This window comes from Argopecten irradians, chromosome 6 (genome assembly GCF_041381155.1).
Source record: "Argopecten irradians isolate NY chromosome 6, Ai_NY, whole genome shotgun sequence".
Taxonomy (NCBI): Eukaryota; Metazoa; Mollusca; class Bivalvia; order Pectinida; family Pectinidae; genus Argopecten; species Argopecten irradians.
Window position 1 is genome coordinate 29,402,782 of NC_091139.1, and position 20,922 is coordinate 29,423,703.

The following is a 20,922-nucleotide window of genomic DNA, read 5'->3' on the forward strand; positions in this document are numbered from 1 at the left end:
TCAAATATAACTAAATATGTTTTATCTATCGATACTTTAAATACTAAAACTACAAACTTTACATTAACGTACCCGTGAATCATAAACTTAATCGTGACAATGACCCAGTGATAACATATTACTTTTTTATATAATATCATGTGACATCGAACATCAGACATCCTATGTTATCAACCATGCGTCATCTAAGGGAAACAAGCCCTTTGAACTATTTTTTCTGTTTGTAACCGTAATAAAACAAAACATCGATTAGCTGAACAGAAAAGCTTAATTCGTGTAATTGAACGAATCGAGCCCTAGACATCATGTCATCCACCACACTCGCCACGAACAAGCTCTATTCTACGCTATTTATTAATCATTCAAAAGTCCCCATAAAATTCTTTTCTGATCAGGGACTAAAACATATTGTAACTGACACGTTGTCATCGATCTAAACTTTTTCTAGTGTTTATGAAGAAGTTTATGCAAATTATTCATGAAGCTGGTACTGCTGTGATGCGGACGTTTTGCTGTGTTCAGCCAGGCGTGACCCCACCTCAACACTGTTGCTAATCACATACGATGGTTTATTAGATAGTTCCGCTAACAGTCTTCCTCTTCGATTTTCCGAAGTAATAAATCAACCGCGACGATGCAATTCAAATTTGTCATACGAAACGTCCATTAATAATTAATAGTACACTTATAGATCGGTTATAAACACCTTGGAATCGATAATCCCCGTGCGATGGGTTGTGACCTGCCTTGTGGGTACCCGTGTGTCGTGAAATAATCTGTCGTTCTGTACTCCCCAACATGACTAAGATAGTCAGAGGGACGCCATACCTGTACGTGCATGCATTACATCTAAAGATATTTAAAACACCTCTTTGTGGATATAATTAACTTCCGGTGCTATACAAGCTTTTAACATCACAAATGCTCTCGTGTGAATTGCGACGAGTTCTTTTGAATAAATTTGGATATGTATTGTATTTGAACAGGCCATTCTGTGAAAGAAGTGGACATCTTGCTGTTCTGCGCATGCATCTTATTTGGCACTTGTGGAATAATCATATTAAAACAAAGGATTATACACCGGTGCCAAGTAACTAGTGGCGCTATTACATCCAGTGGACGACAACATATTGGCGACAATCTCCGACCAGCTCCGGACCTTACCGAATCGGCAGAACAAGATGAGCATCACTGTCAAGTATTGATTGACCGCTATGTTTAATTCAGGAAAGTGATATGTTTTATCATTCAACAAGGTGAGTGGGGCAAGATGAGTACAGTGAGCCACAAGGACATGGTTAGTATTTGCACGTTTATCTATATACAATCGAAATAGGAACAAATATTGTAAAGAAGATAAATGATAGTCAAGTCAGATATAACCCAGTAACTGACGAAACTGCATCAGTTACATTGTGGTGCTAGTAAGCTGTGAAAGGTCGATCAGTGCAACGCTATGCACGTGCTTAATCGACTATATCAAAGGGTATATTTACATATTCCAAAGAGCGAGCACGTGATACCGTTCCTTTCAATTTTTACTTGAAATGATTCAAGTATATAATGTATCATAGTATGGGAAAATGAGAAAGGAATATATCTATAGAACAAACTACATACGATATATTTATTGATTGAGTTTATACTAATGTGTATTGTATAAAAAATGACAATCCTTTCTGCTATTCTCATGGGTTGCTTATTCATGTGGCAATCACAATGAAAGGATCATTACTGCACAAGTATATATTTTTTAAATAATTATCTGACTAGTTTGGTTCATTAAGTATTGATTAACACACAATAACGATTTTCACCAATTTAATAAGCAAGCATAATTATGCTTCTTCGACATTTCATTCGACACTTTATAAGTGCGTCAAGAAAAGGGTACAAAACCAAGGTACTGTATATTTGTGTATATTTGTTGTGGATTAAATTCAGCTGCGTTCGCGACTAAGATTATCTCAGAGAACTTTTGTACCCGCGTATCCTGTATATCTAATTACTGTTAGAACATGACAAGTACGACATCCTGTATAGCTTATTACTGTTAGAACATGACAAGTACGACATCCTGTATAGCTTATTACTGTTAGAACATGACAAGTACGACATCCTGTATAGCTTATTACTGTTAGAACATGACAAGTACGACATCCTGTATAGCTTATTACTGTTAGAACATGACAAGTACGACATCCTGTATAGCTTATTACTTTTAGAACATGACAGGTACGACATCCTGTATAGCTTATTACTGTTAGAACATGACAAGTACGACATCCTGTATAGCTTATTACTGTTAGAACATGACAAGTACGACATCCTGTATAGCTTATTACTGTTAGAACATGACAAGTACGACATCCTGTATAGCTTATTACTGTTAGAACAAGACAAGTACGACATTCTGTATAACTTATTACTGTTAGAACATGACTAGTACGACATCCTGTATAGCTTATTGCTGTTAGAACATGACAAGTACGACATCCTGTATAGCTTATTACTGTTAGAACATGACAAGTACGACATCCTGTATAGCTTATTACTGTTAGAACATGACAAGTACGACATCTTGTATAGCTTATTACTGTTAGAACATGACAAGTACGACATCCTGTATAGCTTATTACTGTTAGAACATGACAAGTACGACATCCTGTATAGCTTATTACTGTTAGAACATGACAAGTACGACATCCTGTATAGCTTATTACTGTTAGAACATGACAAGTGCGACATCCTGTATAACTTATTGCTGTTAGAACATGACAAGTACGACATCCTGTATAGCTTATTACTGTTAGAACATGACAAGTACGACATCCTGTATAGCTTATTACTGTTAGAACATGACAAGTACGACATTCTGTATAGCTTATTACTGTTAGAACATGACAAGTACGACATTCTGTATAGCTTATTACTGTTAGAACATGACTAGTACGACATCCTGTATAGCTTATTGCTGTTAGAACATGACAAGTACGACATCCTGTATAGCTTATTGCTGTTAGAACATGACAAGTACGACATCCTGTATAGCTTATTACTGTTAGAACATGACAAGTACGACATCCTGTATAGCTTATTACTGTTAGAACATGACAAGTACGACATCCTGTATAGCTTATTACTGTTAGAACATGACAAGTACGACATCCTGTATGTTAGCTTATTACTGTTAGAACATGACTAGTACGACATCCTGTATAGCTTATTACTGTTAGAACATGACAAGTACGACATCCTGTATAGCTTATTACTGTTAGAACATGACAATTACGACATCCTGTATAGCTTATTACTGTTAGAACATGACAAGTACGACATCTGTATAGCTTATTACTGTTAGAACATGACAAGTACGCTTATTGCTTATTCTTAGAACATGACTAGTACGACATGTATAGCTTATTACTGTTAGAACATGACAAGTACGACATCCTGTATAGCTTATTCTGTTAGAACATGACAAGTACGACATCCTGTATAGCTTATTATTTTTAGATAATGACGAGTACGACATCCTCTATGCATGTAGCTTATTACTGTTAGAACATGACAAGTACGACATCCTGTATAGCTTATTACTGTTAGAACATGACAAGTACGACATCTTGTATAGCTTATTAACTGATTAGATATACATAGAACAAGACAATACGACATCCTGTATAGCTTATTATTTTTAGATAATGACGAGTACGACATCCTCTATGCATGTAGCTTATTGCTTTTAGAACATGACAAGTACGACATCTTGTATAGCTTATTACTGTTAGAACATGACAATTACAACATCCTGTATAGCTTATTACTGTTAGAACATGACTAGTACGACATCCTGTATAGCTTATTACTGTTAGAACATGACAAGTACGACATCCTGTTTAGCTTATCACTGTTAGAAATTGACAAATGTGCGGATATTTCTCCCCACGAATAAGTTTAATAGAGAAAATTGGCAAAATGTTCTCTTCTCAAAATAAAACAATTGCACAGTATTTGGCGACCAAACAGGACCAAACAGATAAGGATTGGGTCAGTATCTATACAACCTTTTTCCTGAATAACGAGGTGTCGACTGGGCACTAGTCTCTAGAATATTAAAAATATCACTAAAATTTAGCTTGTTATTTTTGTCTCTACTACATGCCCGATTCTAAGTTTTAAACTAGGGGGAGATATTCTAGTAAAGAACTATGCTGAGAAAGTCTTATCAGCAACTTAGGGTCTGGTGGTCAGTCTAAACGAGGTGAAGTACTTACGATTATAACGAGTGTGTCCAGTATCATATTTAAGATATAGATTTTATATATAAGTGGTCAAGCTTATCAAAGTTTACTTCATTTAAATAGTAATAATATATTCAATATTTAGTATGTGCCAATCATCAGCGTTTGGCTTTTGGTATCACGGAAGGGTCCTTTACATAGTTTTATAAGTAATAATAGTGTGATATCATATCAACCCCCAGTATAAGAGATCCTGGTCCCCTATAATCTTCATGGACAATTCACTGCTTGAGATTTCGCTCATCTTTCATACCAGTGGGGCTTATCGATATAGAGATTATTGGGTATCATAAAATAATATTGTGTATCCTGATGGAAATGCATAACAAAGGGATATGATAATCTGAATAAACCCAATCAAATGTTCTTAGCTTTTACGTAGCCTGGTTGGCATAGGAAGGAGAGAAAAAACAACAATAAGAAACTGAGACAGAAAAATGTATTTTATTTAGAATTTTTGTGATATCTGTATGTGTTGTGAAAAATAATAGTTTAACATCAGGAAGCTTGACGTTTATTAGTATTTGAGGCAACATGAGGTATACGACGAGCTTAAGACATGCATCTACATACATCTACATAGATATACACGTGGTAAAATTACAGCTGCATACATAAAAAACTGAACAGGTGAATATACAGGTATAGCAAAGCAAAGGCAGACACTGAATAAATCAACGGGTGAGCCAGGTATAAAACACGTGAGTTAAAATCATATGAATATTTACAGTAAAAGAACAGAAAAAAATCGAACTTCATTAAAATATAATTTAATGACAATACTTTAATGTAATTAGAAACTAGCATACAACAAGCTTCGTTGCTGCATCAGCGTTGATCTCTTTCATTGTATTTCTCATACTGTCAGACACAGTCGATACCGATTATATCAGAAAAATCTAAAAGACGGGAGCTCCATTACCGGTATCATTGGCAGATACGGCCGTAATCTCTATGTCATGAAATTAAAAGTCTACAATTGTTTCCTGTTGTCGATGAACTTTAGACAAGTTTATTGATTTGCTACAGCGTTACCTGGTGAACCGCTTATTACATAAGAAAAGCACGCGTATCAGTGAGAGTTACAGGGTGGAATACGATCCATAGCAGTTGTATAGCGGCGGGGATCAATCTTTATGTTCGTATGTCCTATATTTATATCACAAGATGGAACTCATAACTCTTTATAGAAAAAGAGACGTGGTGATAAATAACACCGGTGCATCTACTCCAACAATGTAAAAGGTTAACACGACGAGATACTTTTTAACATTGCATCGTGTCGCATATCCACCCAATGTAATCAGGTGGAATAAAACTTCATACACGTCTAGGAGTACGGCGCATCATGATCAATGAATGCATTAAATACCAGAACGGAAATGACACCGTCTTATGGCAATGTCTTGTCAACTCAAACGTTGCTTGTGGTATACCAATAACACATATCTATTTTACTCCCCTCAAAAACAGAATTGAAATTGATTCGGTGTGATTGGTTTGGTTACCTTAACGTCCTATTACCAGTCTGTGTCATTTAAGGACGTGGAAGGTTTAAATGGTGGAGGAAAGCCGGAGAACCAGGAGAAAAAACGCCAACCAACAGTGAGTGTTTGAGAACTGTCCCGCATGGAATTAGGAAGAGGAAGATTTTTGGAGACTCGTAATGAACTTATGATAATTCTGTATTTGCATATTACAGAGTTATTTGTCCTCGCGGGTAGATATTAATTGTGACGTCATATTTTTCGGAGAAAACGACGTAAATTGCGCTCACAAAATAATGACGTTATAATCGATAACTACCCGCAAGGGAGCTGACTCTGTAATATGCAAAGACGGTATAAAGCTGTTAAAAAATTGGTAACCAGTAGTTCTATCATGAAACGAATGAAATGCACACAGACTTATGGATACGTTTCAGGTTTGGCTGATAACAGTAAAAATACTGAACGAACGAGCCAAAATTTATACAAGTTCTGTTCCCCTTCCAAAAGGATGTTTGTGGCCAAATTTGGTTACATTCCATGCAGAACTCTATGACTAGTAGCGATTTAAAGGATTTACCTCTATTTCCTCTATAGGGCCCCACCTCTCCTGCCCCCCGGGTGTCAGAGCCAAAATTTATACAAGTTCTGTTCCCCTTCCCCCAAGGATGTTTGTGGCCAAATTTGGTTACAATCCATGCAGAACTCTATGACTAGTAGCGATTTAAAGGATTCACTTCTATTTCCCCTATTGGGCCCCGCCCCTCCTGCGCCCGGGGGATCAGAGCCAAAATTTATACCAGTTCTGTTCCCCTTCCCCCAAGGATGTTTGTAGCCAAATTTGGTTACAATCCATGAAGAACTCTAGGACAAGTAGCGATTTAAAGGATTTACCTCTATTTCCCCTATTGGGTCCCGCCCCTCCTGCCCCCCGGGGACCAGAGTTAAAATTTATACAAGTTCTGTTCCCCCTCGCCCAAGGATGCTTGTGGCCAAATTTGGTTACAATTCATGTAGAACTCTATGACTAGTAGCGATTTAAAGGATTTACCTCTATTTCCCCTATTGGGCCCCACCCCTCCTGCCCCCGTGGGGTCAGAGCCAAAATTTATACAAGTTTTATTCCCCTTCCCCAAAGGATGTTTGTGGCCAAATTTGGTTACATTCCATTCAGAACTCTATGACTAGTAGCGATTTAAAGGATTTACCTCTATTACCCCTATTGGGCCCCGCCCCTCCTGCCCCCGGGGACCAGAGCCAAAATTTATACAAGTTCTGTTCCCCTTCCCCCAAGGATGTTTGTGGCCAAATTTGGTTACATTCCATTCAGAACTCTATGACTAGTAGCGATTTAAAGGATTTACCTCTATTTCCCCTATTGGGCCCCGCCCTCTCCTGCCCCCGAGGGGTCAGAGCCAAATTTTTATACAAGTTCTGTTCCCCCTCCCCCAAGGATGTTTGTGGCCAAATTTGGTTACAAATCATGAAGAACTCTATGACTAGTAGCGATTTAAAGGATTTACCTCTATTTCCCCTATTGGCCCCGCCCCTCCTGCCCCCGGGGGGTCAGAGCCAAAATTTATAAAAGTTCTGTTCCCCTTCCCAAAAGGATGTTTGTGGCCAAATATGGTTACATTCCATTCAGAACTCTTATGACTAGTAGCTATTTAAAGGATTTACCTCTATTACCCCTATTGGGCCCCGCCCCTCCTGCCCCTTGGGGATCAGAGCCAAAATTTATACAAGTTCTGTTCCCCTTCCCCCAAGGATGTTTGTGGCCAAATTTGGTTACAATCCATGCAGAACTCTAGGACTAGTAGCGATTTAAAGGATTTACCTCTATTACCCTATTGGGCCCCACCCCTCCTGCCCCCGTGGGGTCAGAGCCAAAATTTATACATGAGTGTTTGAGAACTGTCCCGCATGGAATTAGGAAGAGGAAGATTTTTGGAGACTCGTAATGAACTTATGATAATTCTGTATTTGCATATTACAGAGTTATTTGTCCTCGCGGGTAGATATTAATTGTGACGTCATATTTTTCGGAGAAAACGACGTAAATTGCGCTCACAAAATAATGACGTTATAATCGATAACTACCCGCAAGGGAGCTGACTCTGTAATATGCAAAGACGGTATAAAGCTGTTAAAAAATTGGTAACCAGTAGTTCTATCATGAAACGAATGAAATGCACACAGACTTATGGATACGTTTCAGGTTTGGCTGATAACAGTAAAAATACTGAACGAACGAGCGAAGAATGAAAATGGATAAAAACTTCACATTTGCAATATTTCAAAATATCAAATCGAAATACTATCCCAAATATCAAACGTATTGATTGCAAGAAACAAGTATTCACAAAATACATCACAATATATATATTAATAAAATCATGATATAGAACAGTTGACCTCTATGTAACCTTTGGCATATCTATACAATCAGTGATGTTATCAGTTTTATTTCCTATCAGAGAAATGGTATTGCTATTACACCTTGTATCAACTGGATAAACCATAGAATAGAGTAGATACAGTAACAGATACAGAAAGAGCACTCCCATAGATACAGCTGACGACTGATTGCAACAGATGGTGAAGAGTTGAAGCAAAACACATTCATTTGGTTTGTTTGTCGTTTAAAACATTAACATAATGGGAATTTTTTTTTCTTAAATAACAATTAACCAATTAACGCAGTTTACCGTCTAATGTGTGTCATTGTCTTTCATGCACCCCCCTCCCAACCCCCCCAACCCCCCCCCAAAAAAAAAACAACCCACCCACAAACAAACAAACAAAAAGAAATAAACAAAACAAAAAAGGACAGAAAAAAACGTCATATGATATTGAACAAAAACAACGAAAAATAACATGGTAGAACAATCATAGTCTAAACTTAAAAAAACGTAACATCAAGAACAAATATGATAAAATAAAAAAAGGATAGACATCTATGAAAGTGTATCTTCAAAACAGAAGCAATCGTAAGTTCTCTGTTTATATTTTGTAATTTAAATAATTAAGGTCAAACTCAGATCCAGTCATATTAGGTCCACCAAATAATATTAAGAAGCAATGACAGATTTTCTTTGACATATTATGCTATGCATTACTTACTGAAATATCAAGAGCAAAAAGTTAAATATTAAAGCCTTAATCTTAATACATCACGTCCTCCATCCCTACCTCTAATTCACCCTCATACAGTGCTAATAGCGTATTTGATTTTTCACAAAAATCGTTATATGAAATATAAAGGTTTACATCACTAATGTGTTTTTAAAGGATAAATAACACCTCTTCCTCACAATCACTCTGCTACACCTTACACTCATATTCTATTAGATATAGACATATTTATGTGTGTAATACTGCCTCATGACCTTGTCCCAACCTTGCCCTGACCTTGTCCTGACCTGACCTTGTCCTGACCCTGACCTTGTCATGACCTGACCTTGTTCTGACATTTTCCTGGCCCTGACCTTGTCCTGACCTGATTTTGTCCTGATTGTCCTGACCTTATCCTGAACTTGTCCTGACTTTGTTCTGATCCTGACTTTGTCCTGACCTGGCCTTGTCCTGACCCTGGCTTTGTCCTGAACTGACCTTGACCTTGTCCTAACATTGTCCTGAAATTATCCTGACCTAGTATCACATATAGAGGTGTCTAGAATAGTAGAATAATAAAAACTGTGAGTTTTGCATGGTTCTATATGCGTGATGATGAAAACACTCCAGATTTATACTGTCCACCCTGTGAACACAGACACCATTCTGATATCACCAGATGGCACACTTAAAACATCATACAAGTACACAATAGATGGAATGACGAGATAAATTTTGTAATATCATGGCATATAAGGGAAAACAGGGATATACATAAAAAACATCAGCGAAATTAAGGAGATGACTTAGATAGACTAGGCCTGGTGTCAAATCCAATTGAATTTAAATATATGTTGTCATTGAACATATTTGGAAATAGAAACAAAAGGGCAACGATACAGGAATTCTGTCCTAACACCTCGTATGTTTGTACAATACCAGAGAGTGTAGGACGAAAATCGTTACGGGAAAGTCTTATCTAAAGTTGCTCCGATAAACATCAACCCTATAGTCCACAGGGAGAGAGTGTGCACACAGTTTTATCATAGTCTCTCAGTTACAGAACAGAGACAATACGGGTACAAACACAACAAATATGGTCATTCGGGTTTTTATTGATTTTCGTTTCGTTAAATTTACAATTCACCACACGCACATGTCATAATCTTGATTAATATCTGCTCAAACGTTCTGTTTGTTTTGATATTGAACAGGAATTCAAATACTGAGTACATATTGTATAGATCATGACGTCACACGACGATAGTCGCGGATAAATACATTATTTTTTGCTCATGCGTGTGGTAACATTTGCATTGTATAGTATGCATATCAATGGAACATTAATATATATCATACGCAACTTCATACACAGTGTTGCAGTATCTCAGGTATATATCAAGGATGTAAAGGGACGCCAGTGTATCAAGTAACAAAGAGTTATATAAAATATTGATTACCATATAAGATGTTATCACTGCCATATTTCAATGGTGTGAAATGGTTGAATTGCATTCAATAAAACATTTGAAATGAATTTAACATATAATTAACTTACAAAATATATAATAATAATAATAAAAATACTGTTAGAGGTATTTTAGAAATTCCAACTGTTCTGAAATCAGAATGATTTTTTTAGAGAAAATCAACTTTTTGTGTCCCTGTTTCCTCGAGGCAAATATTCACTTGTAAAGTCTTTATCACTAGAGTGTTTATTCCCGTTTAAAACAAGCGTTCTGACGGCTTTCGAGGGTACAGTTCATTTTACGAATTTAAAGTCAACAAAAGAATCGGAACAATATCAAGAAACAACGCATTTTCAGCACTTACATCGACATTAGTCAGGCATAGAACTCGATACCAGATAATAAGAATTTCCATTAACAGTTGTGATAGAAAAATATTACGATGTCAGTAAATAAATGTTTAATTTCTTTCGTTTGATTCAATTTCTAAATTTGATGATTTGATCTCGACCATTCCAGTGACGTCACTTTTAGTAGGAGTGAATGAAACGTTAGTCAGTCCCGCCAAACAGTGACGTCACAATCACCGGAATGACGTCGCTTACATATATCCCAAGATAGTAAAAAGGATTACACACTCATTTAATTTAGTGAATGCATCTTTTCTTGATCATCAAAGAAACGTTTCGCTTTGAGCGAAATCGTGTAAATACATGCAATTTGCTTTCGTTTTGAATACCATCTTCTGTCTGTATAATGAAATAGTTCAGGATAAACAGAAATCAGGTCAGTATCTTACAATACAAGTTTTATTTTGGTGTCGACACGCAAAACCTCATCTCACCTCATCGGACAAACGAAAGCAACGTCGATATTAATTATAGCAAAATAAAAATGTTGGAAATATGGCAAGTACATAAATTATTTACATAAACCAATAATTAAAACAAATCATTTATTTCATCTAGTCTAAAATTAATTTGCAAATCCCATACATACATCGCCTGCAAGGAGACAACCCATCTCAACTGCTATTCCGGTACAGTAAAATGTAATATCGGTCACCTCAGCCCAAGCACAGGGGAACGCAAGTTATTCATTATGTAAAATAGTTGCTTTGTACGTCATGTCAACCTGTAATCGAAAAATGAATTATATATTATGTAATTATCAGTTAGCTTGTATAATAATAATAATAAAATAATGATGAATGAAATATATAGGATCTTAAATGAGTGTTTATTTCAAAAATAAGATTTATGAAACGAATCTAAGAAGATTTTTTCTTATTTTTTTACGGGACCATTTCGTATGAAATGAACACAAATATGAGATACTTTTTATCACATAACTACAACAGCGTGCAATTCAAAGATTTTCAACGTCAAGATGTGTTGCAAAAATCCAACAGATGCCGCCATTCATTCACGGCGTCCTCAACTATTCTGACGTCACGCCATTGTATGATGGAGTCACGTCATGACGTCACGCCATTGTATAATGGAGTCACGTCATGACGTTACAATGGATGTCCAGCCAAGGAAAAGTGTTGCAGTTTATTTAAGGATTAACTTGAATAGATTTTTTATGTTATGGAGATATAACACAAAAATCTGAGTGTACTCTAAATAAACCGCGGTTTATGAAGAGAGTACACTCAGATTTTTGTGTTATATCTCCATAACATAAAAAATATATTCAAATTAATCCTTATAATTCAATTTACTAAAGATAATCTCTTCAACATTTAAAATTCATTTTGGGACTCTTTTGTCTATGAAATCATTACGCCGTCATCTCAGCCAATCAGAAGTGACGTTACAAACGGCGACGCCATGTTTTCCTTTATGGGCTGATAAAGTAAATTTTTAAGCCAATGAAAATGCTCGTAACAAGCAACATTGAATTATATTATACTAGTGACATATTATGCAAAAATATTACGCTTACATCATTGGATATCGGGCGGAATATGTGATAAAAGTAAATATTTTGATAACAAGAAGTGCTATTGTTAATCCAGTTTATTGTTCTCGTGTTGATTTATGATGTTTTAATACCAATTTGAAACTAAAGATATTTTCTTAAAATCAATATGCTATAATAAATAAGTTTTCGTAGAGTGTCGATTTTGAAAATAACAACAAAATATATGTTTAACCCTGGTACATTTATTGGTGGAATATAAATTAATATTACACTAGAAACGGTCATGTCAACTATTATGCCCACTGGTATCTCATCAAGGACGTGTAACATCAATTATGCCTGTCGTAATGAAATAATGTCGAGATTCTAATAGCACAAACAATGTGATTGCATATCCGGAATAGAGCGTGCAAATATTGTCAATCGACAGGTTTTATAAAGCTGGTTTGAATGGTGATGTAATTTGATTATTGGTGCAATTAAATATCGTTATGTGTATAGACGGTGTCAGGGGTATTAATGGTTAGTAATTAAATATAACGTGTTATCAAAGAGTGGGTACTTTATGACATTAACTCAGGGTAAAAAGAGAGATAACCTCTACAGAAAAATTGTACTGACAACATATTTGAAAGTTGAAGGAACGTTAACATCATGTGTTAATTTATATAATCACGAATCAGAAATAGTTTTCAGTATGTTATTTACCACCAAAGATCACCAAAATTTAGAGGTTAACATTACTTACAATGCATGGGTCTTACTTTTACAAAGTGAAATAAGAACTAAAAATTTTGGCAGCATTGCTAAAACTGATATCTCTGTCTTCAGTGCAGTAAAAAGACTACACACGATCAAACCAAGAATCCAAGTTTTGTTTAACATAGTTACAATGTTAAAAGTAATGATAAAGTGACTTCTTCAGATATGTTTTCATCTAAACATACAAAAACTATAAAAAACTAAAACTATAACAATGCAAAAGTTCTGCGTGTTGTTGCAGATGCTAATAAAGCCTTGTTATGGCAAATGTTATTTTAATCATTAGGGCATTAGTATTATATAGTTGTCGAGGTATAATCGTATAAAGAAAGATAACTTTTAGATTTTAGCTACAAAATAATAGAAAATAAATTTTAATACATAACGGGGGGATTTGGCATCAGACAAAGTCTATATAATCTATCTCTAAACAAACTGTAAGTAGGATAATTGAAAAACAACTACATCTAAACAGTAAATATGATTATGATATTTTATCTCCCCAATCGAGAGAGCAAAGTAAAAAGATAAGCAAAATCCTGCTGGTGTCAGTTTTGAATTTGATATACTGTACAATGTAAAATACTAAATACTAATCTTGATTATAAGCAGGAAAGCCATATTGAAAGGTATTCATATCATATATTGATATCCGTGAATTTACATTCAGGTTTTGTTTACCCCAAACATATTTCATTTCTTCTTTAATATACTATATTTTAAATTTACGAGCTCGGCGTTAATGTCAATTTTATAAAGCAACTTGCAGTAATAAGAAATGAAATTTACTTTAAAAATTTTTTTTTGTATTAATCATGGAAAATAATTATCAAAATCTTTTTAAATTTCATATTTACACAATGTTAAGAATAGACAAGAAAAATTGGGAAAATTTGCATGAGCTTAAGTATGTAGGAGCCCCTTTTCAGTATGCGTATGGTGAATAATATATGTAGTTGGTTTCTAAAAGATTACTTGTATTCTTACATAATGGAAAAAATAATTAGTATATTCATTCCGAAATTATAATAGCGTGATGGAGAATGTCTCAAGTAATTGCGAAGAATGCCACAATTTTATTATTATTTGAATCAGTTGCCGGATGACATTCAATGGCATTAATAAAGAATTCCTTTATATTGTATAGACATATAGTCTTTGCATATTACAGAACTTGTCGACTGGTATCGATTATGACGTCATTTATATATTATAGATTTTCGTGACCGAAAATAACGTCGTTTTTACTATAATTTGTTAATTATGACATTTGACATACCAAAGAATGACATAACAATGGATACCTACCTGCAAGGACAGATACTATGTAATATTTAAATATGGCATTAGTTCATTAGAATAGATTAGATTGTTTACCTAGTCTTGAAAGTGAACTTAGGAGTGGCCGAGAATCAAGTAGTTTGATCAGAAAATTTTATAACAGCTTTATCATAAATATCTACCAATACGAACAGACCAACCAACCACCATACATATCTAAATTAGGTTGTAATTATAACAACCGTAATAAATAGTTCTGATATCGTACGTCAAGGATTTACTGGGGACAACAATAAATAACTGTATGCGTTTGAACCGCCATCGAGCATCGTATACGGGGTCATTTTCGACAAGACAACTTTTGATTTTTCTTTTATTTAGGGGTAAATAAAAGAGTTTTGAACCCCAGAGCAACTTTAAGTTTGTATATGGACCTCAGAAGTTTATCTTGACATTTAACTTGATACGCGGAATATTTAGGATTTTCCTCACACTTTATATAAGGAACTACATCTTGGCTGGTCAGTGCGTTGGAGGAACAATGGAGTGGACAAGACTATCTGTGTGTCTTATTGTCCTGAGTTTCACGTTCTTCTCAGGTAAAATACTTAAAGATTTAACACGTATAATATTTCAAAATTAATGAATATGGAAAACTAAAAATTGCACTACACGATTTACTGTAGACCAGCTTTTTTCTTTGGTGATTCACTATTGTGAATTTCACGATACCAGTAAATTTGCCAGAGCTTATCAATATCTACGAATTCCTTTTCGTTTTAATTAGCAAATGTTTATTTTCGCGAACAAAATTTGAAATTGAAATAGCGAAATTAATTAGTCGTAAAAAAAATTTGGTTAATAGTATTTTTTTATATTTATAAGTTTTAATTATCTTATATATTTAATAAATAAAAATACATGTTCATTATTCTTCAATATATATGTGATAAAAATATACATGTTCAGTACTTTTCAATGTATGTGTAATAAAAAAACTTGTAAGCCAAATAAGAGTGTTTTACGGTATGTGATTTACTTCCAGTTATATTACTGTAAATGTTTCTCAGGTGACATTTTGATTTCACAGTAACATAACTGTAAATGTTTCATTCAGGTGATATTTTGATTTCAGCATCTGGCCCATTTTGGCGCGGCCGGTGGTGAGGTAATTAAGATGTTGACAAAATGAAATACGGATAGATTTAGCACAATGTCGCGAATTAGAATTTCATTTGAGAGTGGAAAAGCCACCTGCATCTGCAATATTTTCTATTCAGTGCCACATGCACGTTTTAACTGAGGGTGCAGCCATGCTACAGCAAATGAAATCCGTTTATTACAAACTTTACCCAGAATGCAATTATCGAATATATATATTTTTTACCATATTAATTGAACATATATATGCATTTTATTTCATTGATGTTTTTCAAATTTATCACACACATATCTAAGATATCGCGTATATTCGACCACAATGTGTAATGGCGGACAGCGAGTGAGTTTGAACATTTCACACGCATTTCACCACCATGGGATTTTCTGACATATCACAGTAAAACCGACTGATCTAATTTGCATTAGAACTGGGGGTTTTCCGATATATATACAAATTTTTATGTTCTCGTAGAATGAATTGTCCCTTTAACTGAGGGTGCAGCCATGCTACAGCAAATGAAATCCGTTGTTACAAACTTTACCCAGAATGCAATTATCGAATATGTATATTTTTACCATATTATTTGAACATATATACGCATTTCATTTCATTAAAGATATATATACTTTTAATTTTGCAACGTTTGACTTGCCATACATAATCATCTTAATTTTGATATTTTGCATCAGTAAGCGATTCCTATTTCAGATGTAATCTGATTTGAGAGGTTTAATGACCCATCAATTGCTTACCCGTTCACAATTTATTTTTGGCCGAAATGTTATCATGTCAAAATAAGTGCGTTTATAGCTTACATAAGTTTAAACGAGTATGCAGAGCTGAAAAAATTTCTTTAACAAATTTATAGCATAATATATCATTCCCAAATATATAACATTTAAACTAAAAGTTATACATTATTTGCAAATTACTATGTGTTTGAAGGTGTAAGGGCACGGAAACGGTTAGATTCCTGTACGGGATCTGGGGGTCAGTGTACTAAGGCCACGAGTTGTGAGGGACAGGTATTGGACCCCACCTCGAGGTGTAGGAAGGGAAAGGTGTGCTGTAAAGTGGACTTACCTGTCGCACCTGTGGAAGTTCCTTCTGGACAAGATGAGGCTGTTGTACCTGGGGTAGAGGGAAACACAGTTAATGTGGAACCTAACGTAGAAGTGGAACTACCACATCCAGGTAAGTATATACGCAATAATATAAGTACATACTTTTTTTATTTGACTCCCCCACCAAATTAAAAGAAACATTTTCAGTTTACAAAAATAATAATAAAAAAAAAAAAAAAAAAAAAACATTCACTTACTCCTGCTTACCTATACGAATAACTAACTAATGTACAGGTCAATAATTCCTGTCAGGATGTAGGTTACATTTCAAAAGAAAATAGTTAATATATACAATAAGTGAAAACAACGTTGAATAATACGTAATCTGATTTGATATGTATTATTTAAGGAGTTATAATCTACAGTGATTATTATGAGTGTAGCTGTACTCATTTCGCTTTCTTAACTATATATTCAAATATTATTACTACAGTGCAGCGGATAAGAGCCAAATACAATGAAATATTGCATTTTTTTGGTAAAAGCATAGAATTGGGTATATAAGACCTCTGTAATGTAAAGCATAGAATAGCGAAGATTGGGTAAGAGATGTACCTCCCAAAACGTTACACCCTACGGTTATATAAGTCATGACCTTTGCGTTGATACCAGATTTTTAAAGCATCTTGTGGTAGAAAAATATAACTAATAAGAAACTATTTTGTATCTATTATGGGTTCAAATCATTCTGAGAAAGAGACATACATTTTGATATCCTAAATTCGAGTTCATAACTTTTACAATTTGGAAAAATATCATTCTGTACAGAGAAATAACATACGTTTATGAAAAATGAAATTTGAGTGCAACATATGAGAACCAATCTTTCATGGATGTTTGTTCTTTGTTACAAGGAACCTCCCAGTGCGGAAAGATCACACTTTACCCTCCCACAGCCGATCCTCGACTTCGAATAGTTGGAGGTCAGACCTCTTTAGAAGGCGAGTGGCCTTGGCAGGTAACGTTCCATGATGTGACTGGTCATTTCTGTGGAGGAAGTCTCATCAGTGACCAGTGGGTCCTCACTGCCGCCCACTGTCTCCAGAGGTATTGACTCGGTAGTTTGTTAAGAATGATGAGGAAATCAACAGCCATTGTATGAAAATAACAAGAATTAAAAAAAATCTTTAATGCAAAAATATAATAATACAAATATCAATTAATATATCGGAATATAAGCTATATAAATTGTATAATTGAAAATGTTAACATCAATATTTTGCAACAGAGAAATGTCTACTATTTTACCCACTGAATTGTGTCAACTCTGACTATCATACTGATCATATACAGTATGAAGTTAGAAGTACATGTAAACAATGCTTGTCTAATTGGAAAATAAAAAAATATGTGAAAGTTACAAATAGTAAATCATATATCAACTGTAAACTGTTGCCGTAGGAATTTTAAAGCTTATCTTATTTCTAGACACACGCCACAAGAGGTGACCATCTACCTGGGAGAACACCATCTTGATTACGTCACAGGAAACGAGAATAAAGTTGTGGCATCTGAGTGGATGGTGGTATGTATAAAAGCAGTTAAAGCAGATAATAGTGTATCTTCTTCAATAAATTATTTCAATATTTTTACCAAGGATAATACATATAGTAATAAGAAAACAACGGAATAATACTTCGCGATCTGTGAATGAACAGTTTCTTATCTTACATTTACTATATAATTCTACTTTTAACGTTATCCAGCGAAAGTAACCTTATGCATCGTATAGCTGATGGTGTACTTTATTTCCAGCAATAAAATTTGTTTTGTTTTATTACTACATTCAATATTTAAATGGCATACGATGACATTTAAAAATATTATTTCATGATACATAGTGACATCCAAAAATATCAGCGTAAGACTTACATTACATTATTATGTATAAATATCAACGTAAGTATATGCCAGTACTTACATTATATCATGATTTGCATGGTCTTCATAGCATCCAGCATACACACCATCGGAAAGAGGAACACCAAATGACATCGCCTTAGTCAAACTGGACGGAGCAGTGGACATAACTGGACATTACGTCCGGACAGCCTGCTTACCAGAAATTATGGACGTGTTTGACGGAAACGACCACTGTGTCATCAGCGGCTGGGGTAATACTATGGGTAGGTACAACACATACGGATACTGTTAAAGTGGACACGTTTTGGATGTGAACGTTTTTGTTTACTGTAAACCATTTTTTTCCGCGAACGCAAAAATTCGCGTAATATCGCGAGGTAGCTGGGACGCGAATTCAAATGTTTCGCGAATGATGTATATGAATACATGATTGTCAGTTACAGCCCTCCACTTACTTTCGCAACGACTTGATTTAGCGTTTTAAAGCATAACTACTTTTTCGCAGTATTGTGTCATTAAGTTCAACTTAACTTCTGCCTAGCACTTTTTCGTGGCAATTTATTTTCGCAATTTGTACTAGGCAATTACTCGAAATTTCATTGCACAAAAAAGTGGTTGGTTTACTGTATCTTTAAATGAAACATCCATCCTTAGTTGTATTTCGAGTACTTAAAGATGCTCCACCGCCGTCAGAGCATAAACGATACCCATCATTTGACCAATAACTGATATATAATCGTGTTTACATATGTCTAATGAACACAAAAATGCACATAAAATAATTGATTTTGCTTCTGATGCATGCGCAATTAGTACTTCATTTCATAAAGGACATAGTGCCACACAATTCAATACAATTTTTAATGCAATTAATTATTTTTAATATTCTGATCTTGAGAAGCTTATTTTTTCCCCAGGTTTTAATGGTGTAAAGTAAGTAACTTTTGTAACTGAAGAAAAATTCGTCTGCTCCTGATTTTGATATAGAAAAAATACCATTCGTCGGCAGTGGAGCATCATGAAGGAATAATTAAATATTGATATATGACATATGATTTTGTTAGTATCTTTTTGTATAGAAGTGCCATTCTCAGTAAGCATTTACACTGGAATTATCTTTTACAGGTACAGCTGACGAGAAATACCTCCAACACATATCTTTACCTATCACACCTATGCAGACTTGTAATGATAGTTGGAACGGCATCATTAACGACGGGCACATCTGTGTTGGGTATGGTGATGTTGGCGCATGCGGAGTAAGGCATTACATAATTCTACATTACGTCGCAGAATATTAATGAAAAAAGACACATTCATTTTAACTTTCATTTAATTTTTAAGTTATGGAAGGAATTATCTTATTTACCGGTTATCAAGATTAAATTTTTGAGATTTTAATTGGCATGGATTACTATGAAATGTTTAATTTCAACACTGAAGCAAGCATAGGAAAATTTAGATTTCATATTGTTTCCCCATCTCAAATCGAATGTCAACTTTACATTAGTATGTTATGTTTGTCAACTTTACATTAGTATGTTATGTTTATTACTTGTATCTTTGATTACAGGGTGATTCTGGGGGACCCCTTGTCTGTCTCAGAAATGGACATTATATTCTGGCCGGCGTGACGTCATGGGGATCATTCTCGTGCCAACATTACGGCTACCCTAATATTTACACCCGAGTTACAGCTTACGTAGACTGGATCAAGTCTGTCATCAACTAGACACGGAGAAGTTCATCAGTTTCTGTACACCTGATTTGATGATTTAGAGATATCAGAGTTACTTCCCTTCGTAGAAGATCAGAATGGTGATTGAAATGTAGAGAGAACAAAGCTTACGCAAGAAACAATAAACTCTGTTGTTGTTAGTGTCAGATATAGATCTGGATCGTGATTCTGCATATTAAATATATAAAACAAATGTTTTTTTATATGATAACCGAGTATGGATTTTTTTTTAATTATTTGATAAAATGTTGATATGAATAATTTTATAAATTTTTATCACAAAATGATTTATGAAATGTCCACATCATGTTGCTGCCTCTGTCATAGAACCTCGTGAGACGAAACGTATTATGGATTGTTACATATGAGCTGTTATTTATGGTAAAAAGTTCTATCAAAATAAAAAAAATGTTAATGTAATGTAGAATAAAGAGTTCGAGAAGTCTTATGTTTATTGCTTTATAACCGACTTTTTATATATGTAGCAGTTTTTTTAAATATCATTTGTTTACACTCGAAAAGTTAAGTTATCATTCGTTAGTGTATTGCGTGATAACATAAAGACTAATCACAATTTTACATTTAAACTTATTTCATTTCATAAAGAAAATGTGCAAGCTATTTGGTTTATTTAATATAAATATAAAAAATATTTTAATATATCTTATTTTCATGAGGTTTTAATTTTA

The 20,922-nt window shown here is 34.5% G+C and overlaps 2 protein-coding genes across 2 annotated transcripts in view; one reads left to right on the forward strand and one right to left on the reverse strand.

Moving 5' to 3' along the window:
• Positions 1–9,422, reverse strand: part of LOC138326439 (uncharacterized) — a 31,425-nt gene extending 22,003 nt beyond the window's left edge. Inside the window, exon 1 of the mRNA XM_069272546.1 lies at positions 9,252–9,422. Coding sequence (XP_069128647.1) covers positions 9,252–9,422 — 171 coding nt within the window. The remainder of the gene's footprint in view (positions 1–9,251) is intronic.
• Positions 9,423–14,667: 5,245 nt separating this feature from the next.
• On the forward strand, positions 14,668–20,685 carry LOC138326327 (chymotrypsinogen A-like). Its single transcript, XM_069272446.1, has 7 exons — positions 14,668–14,945; positions 16,454–16,702; positions 17,487–17,679; positions 18,061–18,157; positions 18,584–18,758; positions 19,621–19,754; positions 20,069–20,685. Exons 1-7 carry the CDS (start codon positions 14,888–14,890, stop codon positions 20,225–20,227), a joined length of 1,065 nt encoding a protein of 354 aa, XP_069128547.1. The 5' UTR covers positions 14,668–14,887; the 3' UTR covers positions 20,228–20,685.
• The last annotated feature ends 237 nt before the right edge of the window (positions 20,686–20,922 follow it).